We start from the raw sequence: 12,565 nt of genomic DNA, 5'->3' as shown, positions 1-12,565 counted from the left end.
GCAGCTTTTGCCGACCTTGCGAGGCGTGTTTGACAGGATTGTCCGCATAATAGTAGGAGTCAATCCCCGGAGTCCTTGGTACTCTGGATAGTATGGTCCCGTCCACTCCAGATCCATACCTTCAGATACACTTGATTGCAGTACTAACTCCTACAGACTTTATTCTTGCTTCAAATGTCCTTTCAAGTCCCCGACGTAATTATTATAGTTTGTGGCAGAACACGTTAAAAAATATCCATGATACATTTATTTAGTTAGGGTGGAATAGCCTTCTGCTTAATCCAGCGAAAACTAGATCATTTTCTCCAAGGAGTGCCGGACCAACCGGGCTGTGGTGGGTATGTGGGCCTGCGGGCCGCTCCAAGCAACAGCCTGGTGGACCAAGCTCTCACAAGTCAAGCCTGGCCTCGGGCCGGGCTTGGGGAGTAAAAGAACGCCTGAGGGAGGGAAAGGAAATATGCTAATTAATGGGTTGCTTCTTGATCATCGAATGCTTTAGTTTCTTTGGCTGCTTCTAAGGTATTCCTGGTGTGGCCACCTTAAAGTTTTCACATTAATATTTTTGTCCAAATTTAGCAGTATCCGTGCAGGATACTGCTAAATTGTATCTAAATTGTGCAGATACTGCACTAGCCTGTGCTCATAACACTACTCAATGTGATAGTAAGTTATTATTAATGCCGGTAGCAACGATAATGTCGATAGATATCGATATAAATGGTTTTTGCATCATAATTGTCAATTTGCAATTGTTTATATCATCACTATTATCTAGGATATACTGATATCCTACTTTATCAACACTAGTATTGCCTTCAGTATCATTGTTGTTATATTGTAGTTATCATCACTACTGATACCTCCATCATGACGCGTGTGTGTGTGTGTGTGACCTAAGAGGAACAAATTTAATCGAATCTACTTTTACGGGCTCACCATAGCCCGTGCTACTTGGAAATCTTTGTTCCAAGTAGCGAATCTTAAACAACAACAGTAGTTGCAGTTATGGTAATAGTGAGGGATATACCGGGTTGCAAGCATGTGATTGATTACTTGAGTGATAAAGATTAAGCCACCCAAGAGGTGGCACGGGCATGAATAGCCCGTAAAAGCATGTGATACCTGCGTGAGGTGCAGGTGTTAAAAGATGCAGGTGTTACAACACCACACAGCCTCGTGGCCGCCTCCAGCCAAGTATTGAATGCCAACGCTAATTATCTCTTGCAAGTTGGATTCTACCGGCCTTACTGTTGCATTTAAGGATATCGTATGTAATTACTATATAGAGCCCTTTAGGTAGCAGGTTTGTGGGGATAAACACCTAATGATGATTTTGATCTCTTGATGTTTAAAAGATTCAGCTACTAGGAAGAAAACGTTTCAAATAGCACGGGCTATGGTGAGCCCGTAGTGGACTCGCTTGACACAGGAGCGGGGCTGTAACTGTGTGATTTTGATCTCGTTTCCTGCTTTCATTTATGTAAAGATTGTAGCGAATTTAAATGAGGTGTCCAACCTATTGGTCGGGAATCGAAGGCTGTCCTTCACGAAGCGATGTCGTTGATGTACCGATATGCCCAAGTGGTTCGACATTTCAGATCCGGATGAAAGTTAATTAAACGACAATTTACACATCGTACGTCAGTACCGGACCAACCAGGTTGTAGTGGATATGTAGTGGTCTACAGACCACTCTAATCATCTTCACCCAAATCGCCATCTATATAATAATGTCTTAACATAACCAATCATTGCCTGTAGCACAGTCACACCCACACTGCCACAACCAATCATTGCCTCTACCAGTCATCACTCCACACTACCACAACCAATCATTGTCTCTACCACAGTCACCCACACTGCCACAACCACAATCTCTCGCCACCAACTCGACCAAATATAATTTAATACCTGGTTGATGGGGTTCTAGGAGTTCTACTCCCCAAGCCCGGCCCGAGGCCAGGCTTGACTTGTGAGAGTTTGGTCCACCAGGCTGTTGCTTGGAGCGGCCCGCAGGCCCACATACCCACCACAGCCCGGTTGGTCCGGCACTCCTTGGAGAAAATGATCTAGTTTTCGCTGGATTAAACAGAAGGCTATTCCACCCTAACTAAATAAATGCATCATGGATATTTTTTAACGTGTTCTGCCACAAACTATAATAATTATTTACGTCGGGGACTTGAAAGGACATTTCAAGCAAGAATAAAGTCTGTAGGAGTTAGTACTGCAATCAAGTGTATCTGAAGGTATGGATCTGGAGTGGACGGGACCATACTATCCAGAGTACTAAGGACTCCGGGGATTGACTCCGACTATTATGCGGACAATCCTGTCAAACACGCCTCGCAAGGTCGGCAAAAGCTGCACGTTTCTCTTCGGGTCTTAGCTTGACCGGTGTCGGGGCCTTGCCAGAAGCCAAGGGTATTTACTGGGCCTCGACGACTTCCCAATGAAAGGTTTAAAGCACTGTGTAGCGGTTTACCGGTGCAAAGATGGCCGGTATGTCTACTATAACTCCAATCCTTCACATCCCGTGTTTAAGGGGTTTAAGACCTTCTTAAGACGAAACAAAATTAGAAAAAGGGACGTCATTTATGTTGACCATGGTAGCGACCAGTATAACGAAACGTGTGCGTACATGTCTATGACTTTCTTAGACATAGTTACCAGTTTCCGGTTACCCAGCTCCTTAGTTAGTCACTTTTATCAGCGACACATGAAGTACTATAGTGAGAGGATAGCCGTGGAACGCGTGCGCACTATGCTCACGGAATTCGAAAACAGCATAGAGTTACCGACAGGCAACTTTGTTAAGATTGACTTGCGCGAGGAAATCTTACTTCCACCTTACTTACAAGACCACAACTATACTTATAAATACAAATAACAGCGGAGGAACGCCAAGTGAACCTTATGAAAGTAAATCCGCCGTCCCTTCCCGAAGTAATCCTAAATTAAATCACTGAAAAAAATCCCATAAAATCTGAGGAATATAAATGTTATAGTATCAACTAAAGATAAATATAATATATTGAAAAATATAAAATATAAGAGTGTGTGTGTGTGTGTGTGTGCTTGCCTTGTTGTGCTTGCGGGGGTTGAGCTCTGGCTCTTTGGTCCCGCCTCTCAATTGTCAATCAACTGATCTACAGGTTCCTGAGCCTACTGGGCTCTATCATATCTACATTTGAAACTGTGTATAGAGTCAGCCTCCACCATATCACTGCCTAATGCATGCGCGCGCGCGCGTGTGTGTGTGTTTACTAGTTGTGTTTTTGCGGGGGTTGAGCTTTGCTCTTTCGGCCCGCCTCTCAACTGTCAATCAACTGTTTAACTACAATTTTTTTTTTTTTTTTTTTCACCACACACACACCCAGGAAGCAGCCCGTGACAGCTGACTAACTCCCAGGTACCTATTTACTGCTAGGTAACAGGGGCACTTAGGGTGAAAGAAACTTTGCCCATTTGTTTCTGCCTCGTGCGGGAATCGAACCCGCGCCACAGAATTGTGTGTGTGTGTGTGTGTGTGTGTGTGTGTGTTTTCTGGATTATAATTTTCAAAGAAATTTAACTTCGCTTCACTAGAAGAGAGAATGAGAAATAGGGGAGAAAATAACCGTATACCAAATCTCCGTGGTACGTACACACGACCACCTCCAGGGGACGAAGAACGGGTAGCAGGCTGTAACGAGGCTATCCTTGTGATTGGGTTATTGGGACGCTACATGACGATTCAGCTGCACGAGGATTGGTTAACTCAAACGCCATTTAACATCCAACCGCTTCGATTGGTCGGTACAGCGACAATTTCTCTTACTGTAGGTCGGCGTTCGACCTTTGATGGTCGAAATGGTTAAGCACCGTTCATTCCCTCCGGTCTCGTAACCCAGCTCCTGTACTCATGTGCTAGCTCCTGTGCTGTATTTATGTCCTAGCTCCTATGCTGTACTCATGTCCTAGCTCCTATGCTGTACTCATGTCCTAGCTCCTATGCTGTACTCATGTCCTAGCTCCTATGCTGTACTCATGTCCTAGCTCCTATGCTGTACTCATGTCCTAGCCCCTATCCTGTACTCATGTCCTAGCCCCTATCCTGTACTCATGTCCTAGCTCCGATCCTGTACTCATGTGCTAGCTCCTATGCTGTACTCATGTCCTAGCCCCTATCCTGTACTCGTGTCCTAGCCCCTATCCTGTACTCATGTCCTAGCTCCTATGCTGTACTCATGTCCTAGCTCCTATGCTGTACTCATGTCCTAGCCCCTATCCTGTACTCATGTCCTAGCCCCTATCCTGTACTCATGTCCTAGCTCCTATCCTGTACTCATGTGCTAGCTCCTATGCTGTACTCATGTCCTAGCCCCTATCCTGTACTCATGTCCTAGCCCCTATCCTGTACTCATGTTACTTAGTGATACTGGCTTAGCGCTGTCTCTTCGTAATTTCCTTCCTAATTTCCATTAAATAAATTTACAATCAAAATAAATATATGTGAATAGAGGGGGGGGGGGTGGAGGGATTAAATAATAAAATCCATTGACTAATGAATCACTTGCACAATAAGACCACTTATAGACAAAAAACTGGGTCATTAGGACTGCCGTCCTAATGACCCAGTCCACTCTACCGTCCACTTGGTCCGGACGGTAGAGCGACGGTCTCGCTTCATGCAAGTCGGCGTTCAATCCCCGACCGTCTAAGTGGTTGGGCACCGTTAATTCCTATCCCCCCGTCCCATCCCCAAATCCTTATCCTGACCCCCTTCCCAGGGCTATATAGTCGTAATGGCTTGGCGCTTTCCTCTGAAAACTCCCTCACTCAACCCCTAGTTTCCACTAGTTTTGACGAATTACATATAAGATCTATGAACCTAGCAAAGGGCTAGATTCACGAAAGCACTTACGCAAACACTTACGAACCTGTACATCTTGGCGGCTTTGTTTCCAATTACTAAACAGTTAATGAGCTCCGGAGCACCAGGAGGCTGTTTATAACAATAACAAAAGTTGAATGGGAAGTTTTCATGCTTGTAAACTGTTTAATAAATGTAACCAAAGCCGTGAAAGATTGAGGAAAGATGTACACGTTCGTAAGTGCTTGCGTAAGTGCTTTCGTGAATCTGGCCAAAGGTCTCCTCTGTACTGTTGAAGCGCAGGAAAAAAATTACGACCAAAGATAATGCACAGAAGACACTACTTGTGTTATGTGTTTCTATGAGCAAAAAGAGAGAGAGAGAAAACGAAGGTGAACTAAGCCATACAAATGGAGCTGAAACAGCTGGCAGATATATAGCCTGATAGCCTAGTGCGTGTCATCCGGTGCTGTCAGATAGGCTACCAGCTGCAGCTGTGTTGGCCGGGGGGGGGGGAGGGTTATATAAGCCAAGAGCAGCAAGTAACAGGTTACTGGGGCGTCACGCCGACCTCTCTCGGCACTACAATGGTGCCACAGCTGGCCCGCTGTGCCAGTGCCAGGGTAATAGGACGCGCACTACAGTGTTAACATTGAGTTCAGTAGAGCCCTGACAGGAAGCACAGTAGAGGAGCAAGAGGGACCACCACTACACAGGAGCAAGAGGGACCACCACTACACAGGAGCAGGAGGGACCACCACTACACAGGAGCAAGAGGGGACCACCACTACACAGGAGCAAGAGGGACCACCACTACACAGGAGCAAGAGGGACCACCACTACACAGGAGCAAGAGGGGACCACCACTACACAGGAGCAAGAGGGGACCACCACTACACAGGAGCAAGAGGGACCACCACTACACAGGAGCAAGAGGGACCACCACTACACAGGAGCAAGAGGGGACCACCACTACACAGGAGCAAGAGGGGCCACCACTACACAGGAGCAAGAGGGGCCACCACTACACAGGAGCAAGAGGGGACCACCACTACACAGGAGCAAGAGGGGACCACCACTACACAGGAGCAAGAGGGGCCACCACTACACAGGAGCAAGAGGGGACCACCACTACACAGGAGCAAGAGGGGACCACCACTACACAGGAGCAGGAGGGACCACCACTACACAGGAGCAAGAGGGACCACCACTACACAGGAGCAGGAGGGACCACCACTACACAGGAGCAGGAGAGGGACCACCACTACACAGGAGCAGGAGAGGGACCACCACTACACAGGAGCAAGAGGGACCACCACTACACAGGAGCAAGAGGGACCACCACTACACAGGACCGAGAGGGACACCACTACACAGGAGCAAGAGGGACCACCACTACACAGGACCGAGAGGGACCACCACTACACAGGACCGAGAGAGACCACCACTACACAGGAGCAAGAGGGACCACCACTACACAGGAGCAGGAGGGACCACCACTACACAGGAGCAGGAGGGACCACCACTACACAGGAGCAAGAGGGACCACCACTACACAGGAGCAGGAGGGACCACCACTACACAGGAGCAAGAGGGACCACCACTACACAGGAGCAGGAGAGGGACCACCACTACACAGGAGCAGGAGAGGGACCACCACTACACAGGAGCAGGAGAGGGACCACCACTACACAGGAGCAGGAGAGGGACCACCACTACACAGGAACAAGAGGGACCACCACTACACAGGAGCAGGAGGGGACAGGACAGTAACAGGTAAACATGTACACAGGAAGCGGAAGTTGTGGTCATAAGAGTGAGGGATGAGTTTTACGACCTCACACTAGCGTGTGTTGGACTCATTTTCTCCGTGTTCAACGGTGTTCACCTGTGGGGACGTTTATAGTCCCGTTACCCCCTTGTTCAACGGTGGGACGGCGATGCAACGGCCGCTCCGTTTTCTATGCATCGGCCTCGATAGGTTAGGGTAGGGTGCTGGTGCTCGTACGTTTCCGGTTAGGTCAAATGGTTGCATTTTGTAGGGAGTGGCAGACAGAGTGAACGAGCTGAGGCTATGCCAAATAACTGCCTCTTGACCAAAAAAAAAAAAATGGAGAAGGCGAATTAGCTTGTTTGCTGAGTTCCGGCTAGCCGGCATGGCTCGCGTCTGGGGATAGGTTAGTGGTTAGGGATGGTGGTATTGCCGCGCAACCTGTCCTCCTAATAGAACGTCGCATTTCGACGTATACGCTACCTAAGGCCAAAAAATTGCCGTACTGGAAAATGGTAGCGGCTCGCGAAATTGGCATTCTGTCCCGTTTTCTGTTTTGGGTCCTCTGGTAAGTTAGGATAAGGGCACTTTAGTACGGCAGTTTGTCGGCGTTGGAGGACGTTAGGAGGACGGGCTGCACCGCTACACGTGTTGAGGGCCCTCTCCCCATCCCCCTCTGCCCCTCACTCGTCTTCCTGGAACGTGTGAGTTTTCTAAACAATTGGGTACAGGGAAAGACGTCTCGTGACTTCCTGTTAGCAGGCCGAGAGCCTTCCCTTCCCATAGCTCATGGTAAGTTATGTCCTACAAGAGTTTAACCAATCGCTTTCCAATCAGGTCCCTGATTCCTGCTGGGTAACGGGAGTAAATATTTAAGGACTGGTTCTCGGTCAATCCTCCTCACAGGGATTGAATCCTATGACGCAAGTTAATGTGACACCTGAAGTCATTTAATGACACACATGCATGTGATACCTAAATCAGTTTCATCTTCTGACACAAAACCATTTTTTATTCTCACCACTTACATCTATCTGAAAAGTGGACACTTGCAACCTGGGTTTAGGACGAGTAAATAGTTCACTAATCACCTGGTTACACTCTTCAAACTTTGAATATATAAAATTCAAGGGCTGGGCTGTGTGTGTGTGTGTGTGTGTGTGTGTGTACTCACCTATTTGTACTCACCTATTTGTGCTTGCGGGGGTTGAGCTTTGGCTCTTTGGTCCCGCCTCTCAACTGTCAATCAACTGGTGTACAGATTCCTGAGCCTACTGGGCTCTATCATATCTACATTTAAAACTGTGTATGGAGTCAGCCTCCACCACATCACTGCCTAATGCATTCCATCCGTTAACTACTCTGACACTGAAAAAGTTCCTTCTAACGTCTCTGTGGCTCATGTGAGTACTCAGTTTCCACCTGTGTCCCCTTGTTCGCGTCCCACCAGTGTTGAATAGTTTATCCTTGTTTACCCGGTCGATTCCTCTGAGGATTTTGTAGGTTGTGATCATGTCTCCCCTTACTCTTCTGTCTTCCAGTGTCGTAAGGTGCATTTCCCGCAGCCTTTCCTCGTAACTCATGCCTCTTAGTTCTGGGACTAGTCTAGTGGCATACCTTTGGACTTTTTCCAGCTTCGTCTTGTGCTTGACAAGGTACGGGCTCCATGCTGGGGCCACATACTCCAGGATTGGTCTTACATATGTGGTGTGTGTGTGTGTGTGTGTGTGTGTGTGTGTGTGTGTGTGTGTGTGTGTGTGTGTGTGTTGGGATGAGGTCTGGGCTGTGTGGCTGTGTGTGTGTGTGCTGGGATGAGGGCTGGGCTGTGTGTGTGTGCTGGGATGAGGTCTGGGCTTCGTTACGTGGTCACACATGAGGAGGCTGGTGGCGGAACCACTCCAAACTGTACATGGAGTGTGAGTGACAACCTTCCAGGGAGCTATTACCAGCCACCACCACTACCACCACCTTTCCCACCATGTCACATTACCTCCAACACTACAGAATGGGGAGCCTCTCTGTGTGTCGTCAGGTCAAGGAGAAGCAAACTTGGGAACCTTCCCGCGGTCACAGGTGATCCACACATCATTGTATTATGTTTGGATTGTACAAGTTATACAAGTTATACAGAATTATACAAGTAACACAGTTATACAAGTTATACAGAGTTATACAAGTTACACTTCATGACAGAAACTACCACACCCCATCACACGACCCTCATTCTCAGCTTACTGTCATGAGGAATGCGAACTGTCAGTATTTACTATTTGTACCTGCAGAATCGAGCTATTAGCTCTTGGACCCCGCCTCTCTAACCAATCTATGTTCCTCTATGTCTACTACATTTATTTTCTAACACACACACATCCCCAGGAAGCAGCCCGTAGCAGCTGTGTTTAACTCCCAGGTACCTATTCACTCCTAGGTGAATAGGAGCATCCAGGTGAAAGAAACTTTACCTATTTGTTTATGCCTCAGCCGGGAATCGAACCCGAGCCCTTAGGACTACGACCCCCGAGCGCTATTCACTCAGCCGCGAGGCACCATAAAGTATTCACCGCATAAAGTATAATAAAACGCCCATATATCCTGTGTGAGAGAGAGAGAGAGAGAGAGAGAGAGAGAGAGAGAGAGAGAGAGAGAGAGAGAGAGAGAGAGAGAGAGAGAGCGAACGAGAGAGAGAGCTAACTTTCTCCATCAAGCGACGCGAAGCAATAAACTGTCATCGACCACTATTAGCGTTTGATCACCCGGCGCCCAAACTACACCAGCGAAGATTGTCAAGCTCTCACGCCCATCAGGTGAACCACCACCACCAACAATCGCCGCCTGTGTGGCGCCGAATTGTCTCGGATCCCTCTCTCAATCCCACCTCACCCATGCCAACTAAACCCCCGCCCTTCCTGTCACTCCTCCCACCATCCCCTTCCCTTGCGTTCCATATCCCTTCATCCCACCTAATTTCATTCCTACATTTCTCCGAAATACATTCATTTCTCTCCAGTAAACGTTGTTTCCATTATCAGTCTTCGTATATTACCACACTTCTATATTTTACCGTCCCATCTTCCCTTCCACCCGTCTCTTGTCACCTCTCTCTCAGCCCTCCCAGATATTCCTTGCGTCTCGTGACTCCCGAGTCCCAGTACTGGGCGTGTCTAATGATATTGTTTTCCTCCCCGGGCAGAGACGAACGACGCCTTCGTGGTGATAGCGTTGGGGAAGGACAAGTTCCAGACCTCCATCAAGGAGAAGGCTACCAGCTCTGTCGAGTGGCATGAGGAGTGTGAACTGTGAGTATCTCAGTGTCTGTCTCTGTCTTTCTGTCTGTCTCTCTGTCTCTCTCTCTCTGTCTCTCTCTCTCTGTCTCTCTCTCTCTGTCTCTCTCTCTCTGTCTCTCTCTCTCTGTCTCTCTCTCTCTGTCTCTCTCTCTCTGTCTCTCTGTCTCTCTCTCTCTGTCTCTCTCTCTCTCTCTCTCTCTCTCTCTCTCTCTCTCTCTCTCTCTCTCTCTCTCTCTCTGTCTCTCTCTCTCTGTCTCTCTCTCTCTGTCTCTCTCTCTCTGTCTCTCTCTCTCTGTCTCTGTCTCTCTCTCTCTGTCTCTCTCTCTCTGTCTTTCTTTCTTTCTTTCTTTTACCGCCTTTGTGCTCTTGTAGCAGGAGTTGGGTGGAGGGAGCGGCAGTTTCTTTGTTTAACCACTTTACTTAACACGTTTCTGCTGCGTTTTGGAAGGTCTGGAAAGGTGTGGGGAATAAAGGGTTGTTTTATGTAAGAAGGGCAAAGGTATATTACACACTGGAGGAGTGAAAGCTTGGGGAAGGGGTGGGGGGAGGATAGTGTCAACTGCTTCAGATTTGACTTGTCTAGCAGGAAGGGGAAGATTAAGACGGCGGAGTGTAACAATGGCACAATGAAACATGGTAGCGCGAGAAAGGGAGATATGCAGGCAGGCACGAGCCAGGCAGAGTCAGAATTTGATGACTGAGGAATGCAACAGAAGTCTAAACTTGACAGGTACACCAGGCTTGAGTATCCTCCAGTGTTGCCAGGCTGGTGTATGACTGAAGTCAGTGAGAGAATAAGAGGATTGAACCTAAAATTCCACGCAGGAACGCACACCACGTGCGTCTGGTTCAGTGACTGTGGAGAGACTGGTGCCAGGAAGCACAAGAAGAGGTCGCCAGACATTTGGAGCAGGTTAAAAGGTCCTGAAGCTGCAGGCGAGGAGTCACGATAACGTGGCTGAAGTATGGTGACCAATCCACACACTAGAAAATGAAGGGACGACGACGTTTCGGTCCGTCCTCGACCATTCTCAAGTGGATTGTGACCGTTCCTGAAGATGTTGTACTGGGAGTGCCGGGGACCGCAAGGCCATAGTCTACATTGTGATTAGCACCGACGGACGATGGTTTACACATTTATTCACCTAAATTATACCTTACGAAACCAGAGCCAGGATTCATCAAGCGATTTTGTTTTTCATAACGGTACCTACTGTCGACGCTTTGGTAAGTTACTCATGACCCAATCACCGTTTTCTATTTGCATAACAAATAACCCATTCCAGTAACGAAGGATTCTGAGAAAACCCTGTGGACCGCAGTACCGCATTTATTGCCCAAGATGCAGAAAAAAACACATGTGAAAAATCCACAATCCTTCTACTTTGCTCTGATGAAGGCGAATTAGCCGAAAACGCGTTAAGCATTCTCTATTTTTCACATGTGGGTTTTCTGCATACTTGGATCAGTGTTTTTGTGATCATTGTTGTATTATCCAAGATATTTAGGTTCTGGTGGGGGGGAGGGGTAGGAGACCCGGGGGCGTATGTACTACTCATGTATTCACCTAGTTGTGTGTGTGGAGGTTCAGCTTAGGCTCTTTGGTCCCGCCTCTCAACTGTTAATCAACTGGAGGAGTGATGACTTCGTGTGCGTGGGTGTTCGTGCACCCCCCCCCCCTTTCCCCCCCCCCCCACGGAATTCGTATTCTGGGGGGAACTCTGGGGCCCGGGAATGTCACTGTTATCAGGCAAGATGTTAGCGATAAAAAGCACTCATAGTGAAGACTTTGTCACCCGGGCAGCGCCAGGGACCTTATTGAGAACCGTGGGGAAGATTCACGAAGCCGTTACGCAAGTACTTACGAACGTGTACATCTTTCCTCAATCTTTGACGGCTTTGGTTACATTTATTAAACAGTTTACAAGCATGAAAACTCCCCAATCAACTGTTGTTATGGTTATAAACAGCCTCCTGGTGCTTCGGAGCTCATTAACTGTTTAATAATTGTAAACAAAGCGGTCAGAGATTGAGAAAAGATGGAAAAGGTTCGTAAGTACTTGCGTAACTGCTTCGTGAATCTGGCCCCGTGGGTCAATAATTCTGTGTACACACAAACACACCTCTGGGATCCCATAAAAGTGTCACATAATTGTCTCAAGGGATGGAAAGTGTGTCGTTGGGTGCCGGGTTGCCGAGGTGGGTTGACGCGGTTTATTATTATTATTATTATTTATTATTTTCTACCACAGACGTGGCCACACATTTACGATGCTAACCAACATATATACATTTTCTTCTGTCCTCCATGGACAAGGTGAGAGATCTGTTAAACATAGTTCAGGGATTTATTGAACAATTAACCACAGAAGGTGATTGTAGTGCTTCTAAAATGCTAATCTAACCTACTGGCACAAATACATAGATACATAGAGTTACGTCTGCCGGTTGACGCGGTGTTAAGCTGCGAGTCTCTAGGGGTCACGAGTCTACTTCACACATGATGATTTTAAGTAGCGGTTTAAGGGGATGGGGAGTGGGTGACAGCACAATTTGATACCGTGACTGGTTTAGGGTTTAAGCTAAGCGCCATTTCTCCAGTTAAGCCATTATAATGTTGACCAGACCACACACTAGAAAGTGAAGGGACGACGA

At 47.6% G+C, this 12,565-nt stretch overlaps 1 protein-coding gene across 1 annotated transcript in view; it reads left to right on the top strand.

Moving 5' to 3' along the window:
- Positions 1–12,565, top strand: part of LOC123775061 (uncharacterized) — a 67,371-nt gene that overhangs the window by 15,876 nt on the left and 38,930 nt on the right. The window contains 1 exon segment of the mRNA XM_045769860.2: positions 9,817–9,922. Within this exon segment, the coding sequence (XP_045625816.2) occupies positions 9,817–9,922 (106 nt within the window).

Source organism: Procambarus clarkii, chromosome 92 (genome assembly GCF_040958095.1).
Source record: "Procambarus clarkii isolate CNS0578487 chromosome 92, FALCON_Pclarkii_2.0, whole genome shotgun sequence".
NCBI lineage: Eukaryota > Metazoa > Arthropoda > Malacostraca > Decapoda > Cambaridae > Procambarus > Procambarus clarkii.
This window is presented reverse-complemented; position numbering and strand designations above follow the sequence as displayed.